The sequence below is a fragment of the Trichoderma atroviride genome, chromosome 2 (genome assembly GCF_020647795.1).
Source record: "Trichoderma atroviride chromosome 2, complete sequence".
NCBI classification, from domain to species: Eukaryota; Fungi; Ascomycota; class Sordariomycetes; order Hypocreales; family Hypocreaceae; genus Trichoderma; species Trichoderma atroviride.
The window spans coordinates 5,852,641-5,868,210 of NC_089401.1; the positions used below are offsets into that span (position 1 = coordinate 5,852,641).

At 51.6% G+C, this 15,570-nt stretch overlaps 4 protein-coding genes across 4 annotated transcripts; 1 reads left to right on the forward strand and 3 right to left on the reverse strand.

Moving 5' to 3' along the window:
* Nucleotides 1-17: 17 nt before the first annotated feature.
* Nucleotides 18-1,888, reverse strand: TrAtP1_004777 (uncharacterized protein). Its single transcript, XM_014084202.2, has 2 exons — nucleotides 1,049-1,888; nucleotides 18-982 (listed from the first exon to the last, which is right to left on the reverse strand). Exons 1-2 carry the CDS (start codon nucleotides 1,638-1,640, stop codon nucleotides 423-425), a joined length of 1,152 nt encoding a protein of 383 aa, XP_013939677.1. The 5' UTR covers nucleotides 1,641-1,888; the 3' UTR covers nucleotides 18-422.
* Nucleotides 1,889-2,873: 985 nt separating this feature from the next.
* TrAtP1_004778 (uncharacterized protein) lies at nucleotides 2,874-7,091 on the reverse strand. Its single transcript, XM_066112441.1, has 3 exons — nucleotides 6,884-7,091; nucleotides 6,403-6,818; nucleotides 2,874-6,327 (listed from the first exon to the last, which is right to left on the reverse strand). The coding sequence occupies exons 1-3, from the start codon at nucleotides 7,012-7,014 to the stop codon at nucleotides 4,157-4,159; spliced, it is 2,718 nt and encodes a 905-aa protein (XP_065968526.1). The 5' UTR covers nucleotides 7,015-7,091; the 3' UTR covers nucleotides 2,874-4,156.
* Nucleotides 7,092-7,715: 624 nt separating this feature from the next.
* Nucleotides 7,716-8,018, forward strand: TrAtP1_004779 (uncharacterized protein; the record flags this gene model as incomplete). Its single annotated transcript, XM_066112442.1, has 1 exon — nucleotides 7,716-8,018. The coding sequence occupies one exon, from the start codon at nucleotides 7,716-7,718 to the stop codon at nucleotides 8,016-8,018; it is 303 nt and encodes a 100-aa protein (XP_065968527.1).
* Nucleotides 8,019-12,184: 4,166 nt separating this feature from the next.
* Nucleotides 12,185-12,668, reverse strand: TrAtP1_004780 (uncharacterized protein; the record flags this gene model as incomplete). Its single annotated transcript, XM_066112443.1, has 2 exons — nucleotides 12,185-12,445; nucleotides 12,558-12,668. The coding sequence occupies 2 exons, from the start codon at nucleotides 12,666-12,668 to the stop codon at nucleotides 12,185-12,187; spliced, it is 372 nt and encodes a 123-aa protein (XP_065968528.1).
* Nucleotides 12,669-15,570: the final 2,902 nt, after the last annotated feature.

Consider the following 15,570-nt stretch of genomic DNA (forward strand, 5'->3'; position numbering starts at 1 on the left):
ACAGCCAAATTCGGTTTATAAGCGTCACAAATCGTTCAATTCAGAAGAAAGAGATTGCTCTCAAGTCATTTCTGACAGCTGTCTCGGACAGCCGGTAAATATAACATATACACACACGAATGTTAAGTCTTTCAAATAAGTCACAAAGTAAGTACAAATCGTCTCTGCCCTCGCCGGATATATATAACATATATCCAAAACCCTCTCAAAACGCAATAACCATGAAAAAAAAAAGTCCAAAAAACACGTCTATCATGCAACGGCGCAGATGAAGAAATCTCTCTCTTATCTAGCGCTGTGATATATGCGTCCTTTTCCTTGATCGAATAATCCCGGTCCTTTCCTTCTCCCTTTTTCCTTTTACAATACTCTTACAAGGCTTTGTTTTTTTTTTCCTATGAGAAAGGGGGAAAGTAATCCCTTTATCGGCGGAGCTTAGCAAAGCCAGAAGAGGAAGGGCGAGCAGCGCCGCTGGTGGCAGCAGTGCCGTTGTTGACGGGGAAAGGAGTGACGGTGACGGTGGAGCGGACGGTGGTGGTGATGTCAGTAGGGCAAGGGGTGGAGGTGGTGGCGGCAGCGTCACCAGCACCGTTGTTACCGGAGCCGGAGCCGGAGCCAGAGCCGTTGTTGGAGCCAGAGCTACCGTTGCCGTTGGAGGCGCCGGAGTTGGAACCAGAGCCGGAGCTGGAGCCGGAGCCGCTGCCAGCAGCCTGGCCGGTGACGGCAGAGGAGGAAGAAGAGCTGCAAGAGCTGGCCTCAACAGTGACGAAGACGGTGGAGGCAGGGACGGTGACGGTCTCCTTGGCGACGGTGACGGTGACAGTGGGAGCACCAGCGCAGTTGCCGGAGCCGTTGCCAGAGCCGGAGCCGTTGTTGGAACCAGAGCCAGAGCCAGAGTTGGAGCCGGAGCCACCGTTGGCGGGAGGAGCGTTGCCACCAGTGCTGGAACCAGAGCTGCCACTGCCGGTCTGGACGGGTTGGACTGTGATGTAAGTCGTGTCAGTAGTGGTCGAGTGGAGGGTGGTGGTGGGCTCGGGGTTGGTCCTACCGTTGCCGAGGGTGCTGGTGATGGTGATGGTCTTCTGGGTGGTGGCCTGGACGGTGGTGGTGAGGACCGAGGCGCTGGCGCCCTTGCCAACGGTCATGGTCAGGGTCTTGTCGGTGACGACGTCCGAGACGGTGACCTTGACACCGCTGCCGGGGGCACCGCCGGCGGGAGGAGCACCGCCAGCCTGGGCCGGAGTGGTGGCCGCAGGGGCCGAGCCGGTAATGGTCGAGCCGGTGATGAGGCCGGAGGAGTGGGCGGCCTGGAGGGAGGAGGAGATGCTGGAGGCCTGCTCGATGGGGCACACGGTGGTGGCCAGCACGACGGTGTCGGTGACAACGACGGTGGTGCGGGCGGACTCGGGCAGGCTGCCAATGGCCGTGGCGTTGGTGCGGGCCGGGCAGTTTGTGACGGTGGCAGCGCAGCTGATGACGGTGTGCACCGAGGTCGCGATGACGGTCAGCGTGGTGGGTGCGGCGGCGTTGTCAACGGCAGAGGTGATTGTGCCGTTGGATCGGGGGAAGTGCAAGTGGCGGATGGGCGAGCTGGCAGAGGCCAGGCCGGCGAGGAGGGTGGCAGCAACAGCAGACTTCATCTTGAAGACTTGTTTGGTGGTGATGTTTTTTGTGGTGTTTTTATTGCTTCTTGCTCGGATAGAGACTGTGTAGGCGAGAAATCAATTCCGCGTATATATGTATGTAAATGAGTGCTGGTGTAAGTCGACGTCAAGCCGAACTTGCGAGTAAAAAGACTGGCTTTTTTGGTAAAGAGTGTAAAATACGTTAAGCTGCCAAACAGACGAGCTGCAAAAAAGAGAGACAGAGCAAGAGTTTTATTGTGTTGAAAAAAGAAGAAGAAGAAGCAAGAAAAAAAAGAGAGAGAAGGACGAGTCAGGATCGGATGGATATCCAGCCTTTTTGTCGGAGCGCGGCACGGCCTTTCCCAAGCAAACATCATGAACAGCCCCATCCGAGCCCACCCCCTCGTTTCCAGCAAAACAGCATCAAATTCATTTGCTGGGGGGGGAATTGATTCCCTCACATCCCCCCCCCTTCACTGCTGCGACCCCCTTGATGGAGTCGCAACGCTGTAAGTGGCCGTGGATGGATGTCACCGACTGGCGGTTCCGAGTTCTGGCGCTAAGATTTGGCCGAAGACGTGCTAGTGCCAGGGGCCGATGCAGGTACGCAGCGCTGGCTTCAGGGTCCTGAGACGAGCCCGGAGCCAATCAGTTGGCCATTGCCAGAAAGAGGCGTTTTTCTTCTTCTTCTTTTTTTTTTGTTTCCCGTGTTTTTGCTCATGTTTGTACTCTATTGTATGCTTACACGTATTGGTGCCTGGGCGCACTGCATCGGCTCGGGCATCTTCCTTGCTCAGCCCTTCCGAGTGGCTGTAAAATATTCAACTCAGCTCAATTCCCGAGGATACACAATGTCGTGTCCCCCCCAATTTCCAATTCGGCCTCTTCCCAAACAGGACATATAACTTGGAACATGTACATGCACCCTTTTAACCGATGAGGAAAACACATGAGAAAAAAAAAAGAAAAATTCGAGATGCAATCACAAATAAAGTGCCAAGCCTAATGCTCAAACCCCCCGTCCCCGAAGCAAATTTCAGCCGCAAGCCCTTGCCATTGGCTCACGCTTTCGCCTTTCAAGGGCGGCCGCCGTAACCAAAACAGCCAGCAGGGCCCTTAATTTTCGAGGAGCCCCAGCCAACATCAACACGCAATACGGCCAGCAATAGTATGCGCGGCCTCACAAGCACAATGCGTTGCTTTTCTTGTCTTTTCCTTTATTAATTCGGGTTGTATCTGTACTAGCGCCTGCAGAAATATCCAATTTTATTTATTCCCTCTGTATCTCATTTCCTTTTAATCTTGCCTTGGCAGGCGCAATATCAGCGGCTTCTTCTTGTTAATTCGCTCAACAACGCCGTTGGTTTTGTGTATACATGACCTGATCTCAGCTACTACTACTGTACCCCCAAAGTGTTTGCCCGCAGGTATGTGCGCATTGGCCAAGCATCGACGTTTATTCTCGTCCTCGCCTGATACAATTCTCGCCCCCTTGGATTGGATTGGGCAAAACCCCCGCAGGTCAAGACAACCCCTGCAGCCTGTGAAACGACCAGCTGCTGGCTGGGCCTTGGTTTCGGCTCGCCACCAGAAGTAGGCTCAGCCTGCTTGTTGCACAGTCGCACGCAATCGCGAATAGTTGCGATTACTGTAGCAATTGCTCCATATATTCGCTGTGCTACGGCTGGCTCCTGGTGTTGCTCCATCCGCCGCGCCGTATCAACCGCACCGCCAAGATCCGAACCGCTCTTCTCCGCAGGATTTGCGCTGTGCAGCCTGTGTCACTGGTGCTACTCCGTCCATCATTCACCAGTTTCCCCTCCGCTGTTCTTGTATACGGCGTTTTTGCAAGGGTAGGCCCCCGTCAACCTTATTCTTGTGAATCCGTTTGAGATAAGAGAAACGAGAAACACCCCCTGCGTCAGCTCCATGTCCCTTGCTTCCAACGTTCTGTTACCATCATCTACTCCTGGCCAATACGTGTACAAGTACAGTAATCACTCTAGTCGCGCGTTAAGAAGATATTTCTCTTTTTTTCCCTCTCTTTTCTTTTTTTGAGTCAATTTTTTTTTTCTCGCGCGCTCCCTCTTCCCGTCTTTCGCCATCGTGTGCACGCCATCCTGAGAAAGGAAGAAAAAAAAAAAAAAACTGACAGCGCTTTTGCTTATTTAGTCGGCATGTCACGGCGCCCCGGAGTGGGGAGGCTTCGAGTCAGCCACGGCCTCCAAGAGTGCGAATCACGGTGCCACGGTGACGACTCCTAGCACCGAGTGCCTGGCGGTGCCTAAAAGTAATATCCCGCGTAACCATCTTCGGCTGACCGGCCTGTAAATTGGAGATTGCGTTTGCATCTTAAATGGGACGTCTTGATGGGGCAATGCATCTAAATCATTTACAGGTAAGCGCCGCGCGTGTAAATGGACATCTTTGGACATGTCGGCTCTTTGCTCCGTCTGATTACGACTGCATTGCTCTATGAGGTATTAGTAGAGAAGACGAAAAAGAAGAAGTCGGCGTCGAAAAAACTTCCATCACTCCACCTCCTCTATCCTTGGCCGCGGCCGTCCAGCAGCGTCCACCAGGGTGCCCTCAGGATTCACATGCAATCCCGCTAATCTCGTCAAGCCAGGCGCGGCCTTCGCCTCTGCTTGACTCGGCAGCAGACTTGCCATGCCCCAGTTGTCAAGACTTTCCACAACGTCGCGTGCGTGCTGTTGCACCAACCCATCGTTATCTGTTGTGGCAATGTAGTTCAGAGTCCTCTGTATGTCCTCTCGGCTCTGGTCTGTCAAGCCGAATCCCAATCTTTGTCCGGATTCCTTGGCCTTGTCCAGCGCTCTCACAAAACTGAGAATCACGAGGATGGCTGCCCGCCGAAGTATACCCTTCTCTAGCTCCGGCTCCATGGCGAGGATATTGATGCTGAGGTCGACTCCTGCCGAGACCAAAGTCGGCCCCATGCCAAGAATGTTCGTCTCAATGGCATTTCCAAAGATGGATAGAGCCGATGTTCTCATTCGAATGTCTTCGCTCCCCCTTTTGCTCTCCCACCCTTGGACAATTTGGGCCAATATCTCATTATTGGCCATCTCATCAGATGTTGCCTCTTCATCCGCCATATCAATATCGGCATCGGCATCTCCGCTAGCTTCTGCCTTTTTTCTCTTAAGCTCGTTCAACCTTTCCTCTCGTGCCTGTTTAGCCATCGTTTTCGGCCTGTATCCCCTTCTGCCCGCAATCGACAGCATACTCTCGCCCGCCTTCTGAGCTGCCTCTCCTGTAAATGTTTCCCCTAGTCTCTCAATAACCTGGAGTATTGTCTCGCCAAATCTTAGCCGAGTATCTGTAGACGATTTCTCTTGCGTGTCCAAGTAATGGTCAAGCAGCTCTTGCATGGTGGATTTGGGGTGTTTATTCGCCAACTGTGTAAATATGCGGATGACTCGAAGATTGATAAAGTCTTCGTTTTCTTTTAGAAGATTAGACATTAGGACTGTGACGGCTGAAATATCCAACACTGGACTTTCGGCCACAATCAGGTTAGACAAGAGATTCAAGCCCTCAGATACTACCGGTGGTGGGCTATCGCTGTCTCCCGTAATGTAGTTCATCGCTAGGTTGTAAGTCTTGCGATCTTCAATCTGCCGGGCGGTAGGGGCAATAGTTTTGTCATCTGGCTTTTCCACCTCATCTCGGTATTTGAGCAACAAGGCCAGATTCTTCGCTGTGATTGATGCATCACCTCGATCTTGGTCCCCAATTCTCGCCAGTGCATCTTCCACGACTTTTAGCTCAACTGGGTTAATATCCGACTTCTGAAAGGTCGGTGCTGTGATGACCAGGTTGAGTAAGCTCAGCACAACTCCAAGGATATCATCTCCCAAGGCGTTCTGGCCGTCGGCTCGTAGCACATGAGATATGAGCTCCAGCAGCTGATCGAAATGACTGATTAGTTTTTCTGGAGCCTTGTCCATGAACTTTTGTAACAACGTTACGTCGACAAGATCCTGGAGTGCCGAGTCTGCTTCTTCATCGCGATTGGCTACCTGTATAATTAGATCGCCATTTTGTTTGCCTGCCGACTGTATCCATCGCCGTAAGAGATACAAAAAGGCCGAAGAAACTTCCTCTGTGGAACAGACAGAGCTCACAAACTCGACCAAGACCGTTGACTTGCTCTCGATTTCCCCCCAGTCTAATTCATCATCCTGTTGCTTCTGCTCGCCAAACGCTAGTTGGATGGCTTCTATTCCTCCTTCAGGCCGAAGGTGGTAGCGCCATTGCAATTCTTCTGCATCATGCAAGGATCCTCTGCATCGAATGTTGCGGATAAACGGGATGATATTGTCCACGTCACCAAACAGTCTCAGGTGGGTCTGCACAAGAATCCGCGCAGGCTTGCAGAAGCGCTTGTCAGTATCCTGAGAGGCGTTGATCCATGAAGCGAGCGCCCAAAGTTGTAAACGAACGGGCTTTAGAACCCGTTTGCAGAGACCAGGTGAAGGATTTGACATGATCAGCAGCTCTAGCCGTCTAAGTGATCTCTCCAAATCTGAAGCCATAACAAGGATCTTGTTTCGACCAAGGTCCACGATTTCATCAACTTCTTCAGACCTGAGAGCAGAGTCCAGTTTTGAGGACTTCAGTGATGGATTTATGGCCTCCACTAGGGGCCCTACAAAAGCGTTCCAACCAGGTGATCCTGTTTACCCAGGTTAGTATCCAAATATACAGGGGGAAAACCATTGACGTTTTAGGCAAATTCTCGCTTTGTTACCTGGTGCTCCAAATTGCTTTTTACCCAGAATACCGAATCCGACAATTTGCGCTGCAGTTTTTGCAACATCAGGCCCAGCCTCGCCATCGAATAAAGCGAATAATTGTCCCGAGATGCCGTCGAACCACTGCTGGGCAGTCATAGAGGCTGGAACAGATGACAGCAATTTCGTTGCAACAGCCACCGCTTCATGGGTGATGGCAGCACCCTCTTTTCCGCGGCTACCCCCGTCATTCGTGGGCTTCCCGGTATTACTTGGGTGAACTGCAAACACAAACTCCATCGTGGCCCTGACGCCGTCGGACCGCAGCGGCAGGGTCGTCAAGCTCCTCATCAACGGCTCCCTCAGCCATAGCGGAAGCACATTTGGCTTAATCAAGGCATTAAGAGCGTGTATCAAGACCCACGTTTGCGTTCTGGGTGCATGTCAGGTTCTTTTCGCTCTTGGCTGCTTCTCTCAATCTCGATTGGCCTCACCTACCTATTGACTAGCTCATTGTACTCGTGCAATCCTTGCTCGCGGCTTTCAGCGGTTGCCGATGGATTGAATGCTTTCTTGGCCGCATCGACAATATCCTGCGTGATTTTCGGCTGAGACTGCTGAGCATCCATTGAGTCTGTCGTAGCAGCTGGATTGTAGTTGAGTATCAAACCGAACACCCCGGACAGGCTTCTCTTACAAATGAGCTGCTGAGCTTTGCCATCCCGCAACATACACTGTGCTTTTGTACCGTGCATGTACATTCCAAGCTTGTTCGATAAAGATCACGTGCCGGCGCGTTCCGTTTGTTGGTCCGTGCGTCAAGCTCTTTCAAGATATAGCTTCTCCACGCGTTTCTCAATGTTTACTAGCATCAGAGCCATCGTCAACGCCATTTCAGATGTGCCAATTCCTCGATTTGCTGCCGGAGATGCTGCCATTGTCCCAAATAACACGTCCCCTTGAGTACGTATAGCCTCTTGGATTTCTTCTTGTATCTCATGATCGAGCCTCCTTCGCTGTCATACAAATGCAGCGCTCTTCTTCAGCACGTCGCCTCCCCCACAGTTTCCCGATTCTCGTTTTCCGCACGGAATGTCTATTGCAGGCCCCCCCTCCCCAGGCTTGGTCATCCGCAATATGCCGCTTCCAAGCCTACTTCAGGATCTTGTTGAACGCTGCAGTTGGATCTATTGCGGTGCGTCTCTGCCCGGCACCCAGGCAGCCAAGTCTAGCTGGGGGAACGAGTTTCGGAACTTAACCCTAAGCATACATCTGGTTTAGTATTGCGCTCAGTCGTCTAATCCCCTTTCTAAGTCAACCCCGTTTCTCGATGCTGCTCCCGTCGAAAGATGGGCACGGCAGTAACGCAGAAACCTGTGTTGATGGACTAGGGGAGCGGACATCCAGTCACTACCTGGTGCGCAAGAGGAAGGATGCCATGAGTCGTTGTGGTAAGATTCTCTGGTCTGAGGACGCTCGTCAGCCCTCTCCGCTGGAACTAGCACTATGGTCGAAAATAGACTTCCTTGAGATGCTGTTGGCATTGATAGGTAGATTGATTGTCTGCTGTCTGTTGAGATCTGCGCCGGTGGCTTTATCACCGCCGGTGCAAGGTCTACGGCATGGAGCTTGAGCACAGAAAGGGCCTCAAACAGCCAGAAGTCGCATTTCCGAAACCGTATTTCATCCCTATGGCGCCTTGCCGGAAGCCTGGCTTATATCAGTGCTGTGAGAGCCACACGGGAACACACAGAAATGCAACGACTTTTGACCAACCCAACGCCATTCTACGCTGCTCTCGGATGCTCTTATATGCCCGCCCTCTATTGGGATTTGAGTCAACATGAAGCTCTCAGCATTATGATCCCTTCCTATCGGGCCCTTTGCTCCTTGGACCACACCACAGCATCCTGCTCCCGGTGTGTGATGCAGCTGCGTCTAGTCTGACCAAGCGTATTAACCTTGGGTCGTTGGCTTTGTCCCTCGACTTCGCAAGGGCGCCAGTCCCCGGCTGGGCTATTGCCCGGCAGCTTCCTCGCAGATTTTGTCAAAAGCTGCCGAGATGATAACGCGGTTTTTATGGATGTATTTTGTCCGCGTGTCAACGCCCTCCTGACTGTCAAAGTTTCGGAGAGGAAACAAAAACAAGTCTCCGTTGGCAGTGCGAGACACACGGAAGGAGGCTCGCTTGACTACATCAAGAACATTTAGGTTGCATTACGCTACTTGGACCTTGGGCTACGTGAGCTCGAAGAAGGCAGCAGATTCATGATGGGACTGGCTAGAGGCAAAGTCCGGAAATCGGTCCCTTTTTCGGACACCGCGGATGCGGCTCGGTGTCGATTCTGGCATGGAACTGGGACCCATCTCGAGTTGGAGTCAAAGTTTAGTGCTTGTCCAGTTACTTGGCCAAACTCGTCTGCTTTGAGCTGGATCCGCGGGCAGTCGTCATCTGGCTCGGCTCACTGACATGTGCTTCAGTACAACTACTATTGGCTTATAAGGACACACCGTGGATGTGGGAGGCAGTCCTGGTTGTCCTCTTCCCAGAAATGGCTGGAGGGCAACCCCCCGCTGATGAGGGGATAAGTAACCCCTGTTTCTATGACTATGAGACTTGTCACTAACAAAGCTGTGCAGGTGAAGCTAAAGTCATCCAAGGAAGCTGATACAACTCTGTCGTCATGCCGTAGCCTCACCGCCGGTTGAAATTTTCACGTACGGTGTGCTGCAAAATATGGAGTAGTATCAAGCCAAGATATACAAAACGCCGATTAGCAGACGGCATCTCCGGATTTACAAGCTATATGTAAGCCATTAAGCACTAGCTGCCTTTGATACCATCAATAGGCGGCAGTGGCATTGGCCCATCCGGCGCACCCCTGATGGCTCATCTGTTTGATAAAAGTTTTTGCAGATGTATATCCTAACCAAAACTGAAAGCACATTTTTGTAGATCTGCAAACTAGACAATCCCCCCCGAATGGAGCGGCGGCCGGCAACACGGCTAAAGTCGCTGGCATTTCTGCCATACAACTCTGTTCCCTGGCAAAAACATTGCGCGGCAAACTTGGCAATGCCATATGGCGTTTACAAAGTAGAGTAGCAACAGCTTTATCAGTCCTAGGTACGGGGGGTTGATGCAACGTAAAAATGAGTATTCCTGAATACTACTGCATTGGGCGATGGAGCCGCTGCGGCCCGTGGGGCATCACCAGTGGGGTCAGGCTGGCCGCGGAAGATGCTTTGGGCATATCGTTCCTGGCGGCAAAGTGCTAGCAAGCACAAGTACAGGCATGATGAAGTGGTGGCAGCAGCGCTACTGCAACTACTCCATACTCGCAGCCAGGCTGCAGAATTTTGTCTCCAGGTAGGCATTAATCAGCCGAGACAGGGCCAGAGGCTCTCCAAAGAGGAAGTTGAGGAACAACACTATCAAGCTTCGATTTGAGCGGATTCTCACAGCGGCACTAGCTCCAACGGCTTTGGCCGCGTTGATCCGCCCCACAGAATGCGAGAAAAAGTATCCGCCGCCGCTCAATCAAGGACGTAGGGCGATGCAATGCAATGCAAGACAATGCAGGGGAGGCGGAGGAGCCCTGGCTGATGTCGCAAGAGGCATGAAACATATCAATCCAGGGCCTACAGTAGACTGGACCTCGGACAAGTCCTCCTGGAGCGGGCAATTTAATCAACATCGGGCAAGCAGGTCGGTCGGCTTAAGTGGTTTACCCGGAGAGTTGGCCTGGCCACCGAGAGTGGGCTGAGACTGGCAATATTGGGCAGGCCTAGAGGTAGCATGTATACAGCACGGGCATGTATAATCCGAAGGGCCTGGTTTGCCGTGCCTGGCCAGCAATTGATCTGCTGCTATCGAAAAAGGCCCGGATGGAAGGGCTGGGGGGTTCTAGAAATCGCCGCGGTGATGTGATGTAATGCGATGGCAGGGTGGTGGTGAGTTTTGAGTGCCCGATGCTCGGGTGAGATTGCCTACCTTGTCTGATGGCGGTAGATGCCAGTGCATATGAAGATCAATGGGCAGGCTACCTGGCTGCTAACAGGACCAATCGGCGCCAATTGAATGCTACCCTATCATTCTTTAACATCAAAGCAGGCCTTCTTTTGCCTACCTACCACGTAGTAATGTAGGCAGGATTAGGACGCTTTCGCTATCCCCTTGAGGCGTCCTTTGGAAGAGAAAGGGCACTGTGGTGAAATATGATGTGTATCGTGCCTTTGCACTTCCATGTAAATGCTACGATACCTGGCCAGGGACCAAAGGTTACATGAGGGCGTCATCATGCTTCACACCTGGGTTAGGTAGGTGCAGGTACGCAGTGCTACCGCAACCGCCATTGCTCAAACGGTGCTGGGGACCGCCTCAAAAGTACCCACGCGGCAAGCCCCCCAAAACGTGGGTTTGGAGCACTAAAGCACCGTTGATTAATTAGTTGTTCAATCAATCAGGTAGGTACTCTAGATGGAAGGCATTTGCGGCTTAGGGCACCAGGTGAGATTATCGGCCAGGTGCTCTACTGCCCTCGGGGTACTTTGCGTGGAGTAATACCTGAATACTACAAGTCCTACTAGCAGTAGTAGTAGCGCATATACGGTACGGAGCAGGCCGCGAGGCACGGAGTATCCATTGACGCCTCGGCCGAGTGGAAGTGGGCCGGGAACGGCAGGCATGACTTGCATCTCTGGCCAAGTTGCGACAAGCACGCAAAAAAGACCAGAACTCGCCCCGGCTCCACCTGGCGCACAACGGTCTTGTTGCAACTCTCAGCTTTTGACAAGCACAAACGATACGAGACGAGGTTGGCCTCTGCTCACTGACAAGGCCGAAAGAACTGGAGCAGCCGCTAGGCTAACGGCAACGCAGCCGACTCGCCGGCCACGAGCCCACAGCTAACGGGAAACGGGAAAAGGGATCGCTTCCCTCGACGGCCACCACCGGGACAAGAGGCTAGCATGAAGGGCCGATCCTGTTTGAGACTCTGGGATGGACGATTGATCGCTGCCTGCCTGCAAGCACACGCAGCCGAGCCGTTTCCTAGGACGCGCAACTCCGTTCAGAGCAAAATCTCACTGCATCAAAGCTATTCTACTCGCAATCGATCTAAGCCCAGTAACGACAGCTCGGGGTAGCGATAGGTCGAGATGCGAAGACAGAGCCTCGCAAACTCCGCTACCCCCATGAAAGAAAGGCAAAAAAAGACAAAAAAGGCAATAAAGACAAAAAAAGACAAAAACACACTTTTCCACCCCGAGGTTGCATAATCTTGCCCGAGAACAAAAGTCCTCCAAATCCCTTGCCAGTTTCCAATCCCTTGTTTTTCCGCCCTCTGAGAGACCTGGTAGTCCAGTCTGCGGGCATCAGGCCATCTCATGCAGCAGCAGCCAAGGACTGCTGCAACAGGGTAGTGCAAATTTTTTTTTTTTTTCCGTTTTCTTCTTCTTCGTCTTCTCATCCGCTTCTCCTTCTCTTTTGAACCAACGCCGAATTTTGTCTCAACCGTTGAACCTAGCCTAGCCCAAATCCTTACCATGTCCCTTTCCAAACGAATGTGTGAGAGCAGCCATTTTAGACTCCGTGAGTCCATGATGCTTGTCATGGAGGAGAGTCTGGAACAGGCCATGTCTGCATCTCCTACCTACATGTCTTTCAGCATCTGATAGAGCTGCTTCAGAGATCTGAAGTGACCCCTGCTCCATCGTCAGCCCTTGAAACAAAATAAAAAGCGGGCCTGGACATCATGGAGCCTCTTTTCTTACCAGAATCAAATGCATGTGTTACCACTAGAGCAACTGCCAGAGGGCTTTCGGGCGATGCGAAAATGGCATGTCATTTCCCATCGCTGGTAGCGCCTCCGGTGGCTCAGCATCATCGACAATGCCGTTGAATTTGTCGTCGAGAGTCCAGCTCTCTCCGGCGGCACTTGGTGCAACAAATTCTGCAATTGTATATTGGAGAATGCCGTCTCGGACACGAGGTGTGGCAATTTCTCGAGACGTCATCGATGACGATTGTGATCGTTCATTGGCATCTTTGCCCTCTGCCTTTAAGAGAGAGAAAATTCTTCGTTAGCACCCCAGGTCTTATTACCCGAAACATTGCTTCGAGGAGTGTATCCACGTTGGACGGCAGCCCTCATTTCTTGATATGACTTACAATGCAGGTGGCACATGGCGAATTGTTCACCCACACCCAGTTTGGGCAATTGTGTGAGTAGAAATTCTTGCATCGGTACTTGTAAAAGCCGCCGCTGCTACTCATTTTCATTGATGTGACAAGGTATAGTAGGGATAAAAGAAGAGTAAATCGAGAATGGGCAAGCCAAGAGTCGCTGACAATAAAGCAAGACTGCTAGCAGTGCAAAATTGCAACGTAGTATAACTTGATGATGATGATGATTGAAAGAAAGGTTGAAAGTGCTGATTGAGATAGATGTAGGAAGAAAAGATTCTTTGACGACTTATATATGAGATGGCGGACGACCGGCTTCAGGACCACCCCCGGACCCCCTCCTGCATGTACGCAATACACACATGTCACGGAGTCCTTGTTTACATCACCGAAAGAATTATTCTCACCCTACGCTATCCCATTCCTCCGTATCTTAAAAACGCTCTTTCTCGAGGGGGGTGTTTGCTGCATTGTAGGCTTTGACCAGGTCTCCCCTTCCCGCTTTCGAGGACGGTAGCGCGGCCGGGGATGTTCACTTGCTCAGGGGTGTCTGGGCCATGGCCAAGGTCTGGCTCTGAATCCCCCCAGTCGCTTCACGCACACTAAATAGCCGAATCCTTGCCTGCATGCTGCAAAGCACGGGATGCTCAACACCAGCGAGAACGCAGCATGTAACGCCGCCTATCACAGATGGGTTTGATCCAACCCAAGATGCAACAAGAAGTCATGCCCGGTGAAGGGGTGTGTTCAACCTTCATACCTGGCACTTGTGAAGGGTGTTCTGATAGCTGACGTCGGACTTGGACAATGATCCTGCGCTGACATGTGAAAAACAGAATAGGAAATAAATCCATGGCTATAGTAGGCGCGCTTTTGCGATACTAGCAGAAGCCTAGTAGTAATTTACTACTACTGTGCTACTACTAGCACCTTCTCAGCTGCTGCTACTAAAGATCCACGATGGCATCTTCAGAGCACTAGCTCTGAACAACACTGCTCAATCTTTTTTCTCTTAGCGCACCGTTGAGATGTGGCAGCTCATATTGGGCGGCCGCCCTACGGGGCCAGGTCATCGAGGACTCGCTGGTGGAAACGATGACCCCGGGTGTCCAATCGCCTACTCCAGCATGCGGCTGCATGCATGTATTATTGTGAATGGAGCAGTCTATACTCCTTCGCTCGTCTCGCCATTGCCCCTTGCATCCTGCATATGAGGCAAGTCTGAGCTGTATACGCCGCTGGTCGAGATGATGGCCCACTACGGAGACACATGAAGCTGAAGGTGTAGAGCTAACACGTCAACTAGGTACATGAGCCTAAATATGGATGAGAATGCGATAATCTAACGGGAGACGGGACTGTCCGACCCGCACACACTTAGGCGAGCAGGAGAGGATTTAGGCTTGTTTGCACTTTAGGGGGTTGGCGCTCGGTCAACATCAATCAAGACACCTATGACGGGTCCTCGGGCGATTGAATGTCAGTTATTCTCTGCGTGCACAAGGCTCAACGATGAGACGCAAGATTCAATAACCAGTCTGTATCGAAGGCGGATTTCCATGAAAGCTATTCAAGCGGCCCATCTCGAATTTGCAGGATACTGGCCGACAAAATTCACCTCCGCTACGGAATACCGGACGCATCTTGTTGGATTCGGATCTTGCCCAGTTCCAGAAACCTAGAGAGATAATGATGCTGTTTGTTCCGAGGCATTGCACGCTTGGTGGCCTTTTGTATAGGTAGTAGACAGCAGTCTATTGCTGATCGCTGCTGCTGCCCTTTGCTACTGCCAGTGACAAACGGCATTCTTCCAACGTCCAAAACCGATGTATACGATTACAAAATACATCCTTGTTTAATTTATATGCAAACAGCATTTTCCCGAAGGTACATTTATAAGGTCCACAACGGAATTCCGCCTTGGGCGTGAAACAAGAGATTTGAATATTGTCTGACAGTGTTTGACACGGCTACAGTAATGTGCAGGTCCGGGTTTCCACAAAGGCTGTTGTCCCGATGCGGCATGTATTCAGAGAAAAGAGAAGACAAGAACTGTGATTGTTGTGTCGGATCAAGCATTCTCATCCTACGCGCTTGTTATGCAGTCTATCATTGGCTGCACATGACTCTCAAATTGCTCTATTTGGACTGCGAGAGAGGTTGTGATTGGTGAGTGCTTGGAAGTTTTCTCCTACGGATTTGCCATCGGCTCTGGCTAACCGAACCGACCAGATCAACGCATCTTTTCTCTCTGCTGCGTTCTCATATGTCGCAGCCGAGAAGTAGCAACAACTTGGGACCCGAACGAAGCCTGCGTACGCAGACGGCCACGGAACGCCGAAAGTATGACGCGGATAGAAGAGAAAAGAGCCTTTACACAAAAGTCCCGCCCCTAAATGCCGATGCTCTAACAGGAACTTATAACGAGGCATGCCATGGGTTGGATTGAGACAAAAGCGCCCCTTGGTAGGCTGCATCAAGGAACATCGCTGTGCAACTTCACGTAGATGCTACTTACTACCTGGATCCGCTTGGGCTCTCGGTCCGCTCCGTGCAGCAATTGCGGCTATCTGGTCCGGCGAGCCAGGTTTGCTAATTCTGGAATCCTAAGCCGTACAATGGTACCGTCGTAGTTTGACAGGCCACGGTCCTTTGACACCACTTGGAGCCCTCCATGGGGTCGCAATCGGGCCTCTGGGGCCATGGGATGTACTTGTACATGTGCGGTGGAGCAATCGCGACGGTCCTGCGTCATTCAATGCAGTTTCAACATTCATTTATTACTCAACCGTCGTAATCTTTCTTGTCCTACTGGCCGCTTTGAAGTTGACAAGGTAGGAGAAAGAAGGGACCCTTGCGCAATACTTGCGAATTACTGGAGAAGGGCGGACTCTTAGCTCCTCGTACCAGCAATTCGAAGAGTTGACGTACGATGTCTAATTGTTCAGAAATCTCGTACTGTCGCCCAATCGTGCTTACCTGGTCGTAATGCCTGATA

Coding starts and splice junctions, on each gene's coding strand:
- TrAtP1_004777 (XM_014084202.2), bottom strand. CDS start 1,640: ATGAAGTCTGCTGTTGCTGCCACCCTCCTCGCCGGCCTGGCCTCTGCC. Junction 983..1,048: donor CACCAGCACCCTCGGCAACG/GTAGGACCAACC, acceptor CTTACATCACAG/TCCAACCCGTCCAGACCGGC.
- TrAtP1_004778 (XM_066112441.1), bottom strand. CDS start 7,014: ATGGATGCTCAGCAGTCTCAGCCGAAAATCACGCAGGATATTGTCGAT. Junction 6,819..6,883: donor TACAATGAGCTAGTCAATAG/GTAGGTGAGGCC, acceptor ACATGCACCCAG/AACGCAAACGTGGGTCTTGA. Junction 6,328..6,402: donor AAAGCAATTTGGAGCACCAG/GTAACAAAGCGA, acceptor CTGGGTAAACAG/GATCACCTGGTTGGAACGCT.